The sequence below is a fragment of the Aptenodytes forsteri genome, unplaced genomic scaffold, assembly GCF_000699145.1.
Source record: "Aptenodytes forsteri isolate BGI_AS27 unplaced genomic scaffold, ASM69914v1 Scaffold260, whole genome shotgun sequence".
NCBI classification, from domain to species: domain Eukaryota; kingdom Metazoa; phylum Chordata; class Aves; order Sphenisciformes; family Spheniscidae; genus Aptenodytes; species Aptenodytes forsteri.
Window position 1 is genome coordinate 669,745 of NW_008795557.1, and position 5,619 is coordinate 675,363.

The window sequence follows — 5,619 nt, forward strand, 5'->3', positions numbered from 1 at the left end:
AAAGGGGGGTAGATTTAGGCTAGATATAAGGAAGAAATTGTTTACGCTGAGGGTGGTGAAACACTGGCCCAGGTTGCCCAGAGAGGTGGTGAATGGCCCATCCCTGGAAACCTTCAAGGTCAGGTTGGACGGGGCTCTGAGCAACCTGATCTAGTTGAAGATGTCCCTGCTGATTGCAGGGGGGTTGGACTAGATGACCTTTAGAGGTCCCTTCCAACCCAAACTATTCTATGATTCTATGATTCTAACTTTTGATCAAAACTGTTGATCTCTCAGCCCACCAAAGAGGGTCTGTTGCCATTTGCATCCATGAACTCACTGTTAGAGATATATTATGTCCAGAAGAAACCTTAAAAGGTCATGATCCTTTTCCCTGCTCCAATGCTGGACCAAACCAGGCAGATGTTTCTCTAATGTGTCCTTGAAAGTTTCCAACAAAGAAGATTGCACAGCCTGGAATTGCTCAGACTCTCATCTTTTTAGAAAGTTAGTCTTAATATCTCTTAACATCTTTTTGTAGTTTTCACCATAGGATGTGTAGAACAGTTTATTACTTCTTTGCAGCTTCCTTCTGCTTGCATGAAGAAGGTCTTCACTCAGCATATTCTCATTTTTAATAAACAAACTAAGTGCTTCCAACCTTTTCCAGGAGGTCATATTTTCAAGATCTCTGACCATTTCTCCTCCCTCTCCTCTGGTCTCTCTCCAAATGCTTTGCATATTTTTTGAAGTGCCGCATACAGATTTGGTCATCGGTGTTCCAGCTGAGGCCTTGCCAGAGTGGAAAGGCCACTTTGCATATCTTGCACATGACATTGCTGCCTGTGTTCCTTTGGGTGACGTTTGTTTTCATCGCTGTGGTGTGACACAGTTGACTCCTGCTGTTTGCACTGCAGTCCCTAATTGTAACTTAACTAGTTGTTCCCCATCATACATTTAAGTGGTTAATTTTTATCTTAGTGTAATATATTTCTCTTTATTGAACTGCATCCATTCTTTTTTTTTCATTCTTTTATTACATCCATCTGTCAAAATCACTTAGAACTCTACTTACAGTATGTTTTCAGGTATTTTGTCCTTGGCATCATCTGAAAATGTGATGTGCATCCATTATCCTATCCCTACTGTCACTAGTGATGATACTGTATAGACCTGAGCCCACAGCAGAGCTCTGAAGAACCTTATGAGTTGCACTGCTCCAATTGGTTTGACCAACAACCATTGCAAACTACCCCGTGAGGGTGCTTTCACGTCTGGCTTTGCACTTTTTCTGTTGCATTTTCACTAGCTTGGATTTCCTGGGCTTGCTCATGACAATGTCATTCAAGATTGTGCCAAGAATTTTGGTGAAACCTTATTGCCTCTCCGCTGTACTGACTTCCCTGTACTCAAAGATTCAACTTTTTTAGTGATGAACGAAGCAAAAAAGCTACACAGTGTTACGGCCCTCTCAGCATCATCAGTTGATAACTTTTTCCTTCCCTTCCCTTCCATCAGGAACTTCTCATTTAATGGTCTCTCTGACCTACATTGCCCTTCCACTTTCTTACAGCCAACTTCTTATCAGGCAAGACTGCGCTCACAGGAACGTGTCCTCTAGTTGCTTTCTGCCCTTTCCATACTGACAGACTGTCCTCAGACTGACCAGGAACATAGCAAGCATCCTGCGCCTGTGTTTGCTTCCCTTTCAGAAAATGTCTGTGTTTTTAAAGTAACTCATCCCCTCTCCTACACGCAAACCCACATATTTTTCTCTGGGTTTTTTCGCAAGCTCAGAACCCAACTATCACCGTAAAACCTATAAATCAATTCATCTGCCTAGCTGGAGAGTGTTCTGCAGACACTGGTGTGGTTTCTCATGCAGGCTGTGGTTTTGCTCTTCTTCCTTTTTATCATTACTTTACAGCGCCTTTCTGGAGGTCTACCTACCACCTTCTGGATTTGAAGGCAAGCGGTACATTCTTGACAGACAAGACAGCTCATCGCTGCCTGCCCTTCCTGCCAGTCATCTTCTGCATCTGTATTGTGGACGTATGAATTATCCAACCAAATATGTGTTTAGCAGTTAAACCGTACTTTTGGTTAAGACTCCCCATTTATTCTCTATCTTACAGTAGTATGCAGAAGTTCGACAGAGCATCTGACTACTCTCACCAGACTTCCTAGGACTGAGGTTAGGCCAGTTCAGTTAGTGGTGTTCCACCACAAGAAAGGATACGTGACAGTAGTCTCCGAGCCAGATGAAAGAGAATTAGGACAATGGGCATTGTCCACTTCCTCGAAATGCTCCAGGCATCCTCAAGTTCTCCCTGGCAAGCCCTGCCTAGGCTTGCCCAGGAGAAGCGACTGAGCAGTAATTGGTAATTCACGTGGCAGAGCTCTCGGGACAGAGGAGCTATTGCTCAGTGATAATCTCCATCATAAAAGACCCCAAATCCTTGAATTCCACTCACATCTACTGCTGCCAGAGATTGCAAACAGATCGATAACACTTCGCAGTCTGAGACATATGAGACAGAGAGGGATTTAACATTGCTGCCACGGGTCAAGGGATAAAGAAAGTCGCCGGTCATTCACACACAAGCATTCATCAGGCTATAACTAGGAAAATGGAGATATCTGGATTGTAGGTATTGTGGTTCCTAAACCATGTCATGTGCTTTCTTTTTCCCCTCGCTGCCAGCTTACCCATTTATGTGCTACGTGTGCCAAGAACAGGAGTCCAACAAGAACTGTTTGACCATTTCCATGTGCACAAAGGAAGACAAATACTGCATGACTGTCCGTAACAACGTTGGAACAAGTATGTTTCTGAACATCACCTTGTTTGTGCTGTAGAAGGGCAGTCTCGGGAACGGGTTTTCATCCCAGTCACGGCCACGTAGGTAAACAACAGCCCTGGTCACCAACTGTTAGGCAACACCGACCTTGTTGCTCGCTATTGCAGTCACTGCAGTGTCGATACATACCTGATATTGTTACCAGGAATTGGGGAAGTGCTGAAGATACATATATAGCATCACCAGAGAGTGAACTCAAGCCTGGAGCTGTGTGCACTGCTTCACGGTTAGCTCCCCCCAGCTTTGCGCTGACAGCTCCAGCTAGCTCTTGCTATGGCAATACTCACTCCCAGGCTTGTTTTCAAAAATGTTTGGGCAAAACTGCACCACGGCTGACCGCCCCTGCCATGCACAATCCTTCAGGGCTGTCCTTGGGGCTCTTCACCCTCAAACACCTCCATGTGCTCTCGGACCACATCTCAGGTAATACAATACATTCCCCCCGCCCCCGGTTTTATGCTGTAGGAAAACTGTCCGGGTGGGCAGCGACCCAGCCTGAGCATTGCTTCAGGCAGCTTGAACTGAAAGCCAGCCACACGTGCTAATTCCACTTTAGGGACAGAAGAAACGTGTAGCCTAGAGAAGACCAGCATCATCTTGCAGCAGTGTGGACATGGCCAGACTGTTGCTAGTCCTGAGCAGAGGACATATTTGCCTTGGGGACTAGTCCCTGGCTGCCTTTTATTCACCAATGCAGATTTAGCCAGGGAAATATTTTAACAATGATTCTTACATTCTCCTCTTTCTTTTTTCCCCCCTTTCTTCTGCATTAGAGCTCAACAAGCCTAAATATGTCATCTCTAAGATGTGTTCTCCAACGTGTCCAGCAGCAAGTCAGCAACAAAACCAAACCTATCAGAGGGTTTCTTGCTGTGAGAAGCCATTATGCAATGTGAATGGAGTCAGCAGCAAGCACAGCAGCTATGGAGCGGTGTCCCTGTTTGTCGTAGCCAGCATCACTTACATTTTTGCATGTGGACTGTGATGGGTTAGGAAAAACTCCCTATGGTGGCATTGTCATCTGAAATAAAAGTGTCTTGCTCTGGGATAATTACTGCTCTCAAAGAGTTGTGCTTTGCGGCTGAGCTTCCCCTGGGATTTTCGAGAGAGTCTAAATAAGTTAGGTGCTGAACTCCCATTGATTTCCTAAGCTTACTTGAATCCTAAGTGTCCCCAGACATTCAAGTCACCTAAGAAAACACATAAAAGACAGCCCTTTTGACATGTTTGGGCTTCAAATCGTTACAGCTCTGAAGAGAACCTTGAAGACATATTTTTGCCTCTTTGAGTTTCAAAGCACTGCGAGGAATAACAACCCACCCTGCCTGAAACACAGGTTTCAACAGCTATGTCAGCACAGAGGGGATGTTCAGTATCTTCTGTTCACAGTAAGTTGGTTATCACACATCAGTCAAGCAGTTCATAAACGAGTAAGCAGAGGTAAAGCTTATTTCTGGCAGTATTTTGGATGTTCCTCCAGCCTCAGTGGGGAACAATTTCTGGCTCCTCTGGCTCTTTGCTCTCGTAGGGGTATCACATTTTGAAATGAGCATCCTTTATCGCCCAGCTCCGATGTGTTGGCTGAGCTTGGGGAAAAGGCAGAGAGGAGCAAACGTGGCTGAGAGAGGAAAGGCAGCAGCAGGGTACCAGCGGGGAGATGGGAGGGAGAAGGGAAGGAGGGGGGCAGCATGGTGAGCACTGCGCTAGGAATTGCCCGCACACTGCCTCCTCACGGACCTGGTGCAGCTGGAGAAGAAGATATCCCCGTATCTATGTCCTTCTTTTTTTTCAGGACCCAACCAACCTGACAGCTGTTCCTAACTCCAGTCATTTAGAGATCGTGAAATGGTTTCTACAAAACCACGTTCCTGGCATTGAAACGATTGATTGTGCTGGGCTTTGTTTGGTTTCGCACTCCAGGCTCCCTGCTCCCTCCTCTCCCTGCGAGAGCTGCAGCTGAGGGGAGACAGAAAAGCTCTGTAGGGAGGCTGGGGGGTGTCTACAGAGAAGAAGAAGGGCAGGGAGCCAGAAACTAACACAAACAGCCCCAAGCTTCTTGGTCATAGCCCTTGCTGCAAGCTCACTTTTCTGGAAAACAAACAAAAAAAAGGAAGTTGGCAGCATCACTAGCTCAGCTGTGTTCTGGGGGAAACCAGAGCTCGTCCAAACAATTCAAGGAGGTTTTTATTTTTTTATTTTTTTATGAGATGTATCTGATGTTTAAATGAGCTCTTCGGTTCGTCTGAAGCATTGCCTTGGAAGTCTGCTGTGTTTTGGTTGCACACGTGGAAGGATGCACATTTCTGAGATGTTGCACGCTGCCCGTATTACAAAGCAACTGGTTTCCCAAGAGGACGATCAGCCAAAGATGCCCCACCAACTTCATGTTTTGTACTGTGAACTCTGAAGCCCGGTGCCTGGTTTTAAACATTTTGTTTAATGGACAGGAGGGAAACAAAGCAAACGAAGAAGGTGACACCACAGTGCTGGGCAGGGACAAGAAGACGTTGACGCTCGTTGATCTGAGCATGCCGGTGAGCCATGCCCAGGGATGACAGATGTCAAGGGGGCCAAATGTGAACTTGCCAGCAGAACATGCTGTTAATTTTCTCTCATACAAGCAACCACAAAAGGGAAGGAAAGCTGTGACAGAAAAGGGAAAGGGAAAGACTTTTTAAACCAAAAGGAAGGAAGAGATGTCCAGCTGCTAAGGGCAGGGGCTGGCAGCACAGGTAAGGGCTGTGGTAGCTGTGCTGCATCCCGATGCCATGAGCACGTG

The 5,619-nt window shown here is 46.1% G+C and overlaps 1 protein-coding gene across 1 annotated transcript in view; it reads left to right on the top strand.

Annotated features, from left to right (window-relative positions):
- LOC103901299 (lymphocyte antigen 6E-like) overlaps positions 1-3,825 on the top strand; it is a 5,559-nt gene extending 1,734 nt beyond the window's left edge. Inside the window, exons 2-3 of the mRNA XM_009282160.1 lie at positions 2,684-2,803; positions 3,614-3,825. Of these exons, the coding sequence (XP_009280435.1) occupies positions 2,684-2,803; positions 3,614-3,825 (332 nt within the window). The remainder of the gene's footprint in view (positions 1-2,683; positions 2,804-3,613) is intronic.
- Positions 3,826-5,619: the final 1,794 nt, after the last annotated feature.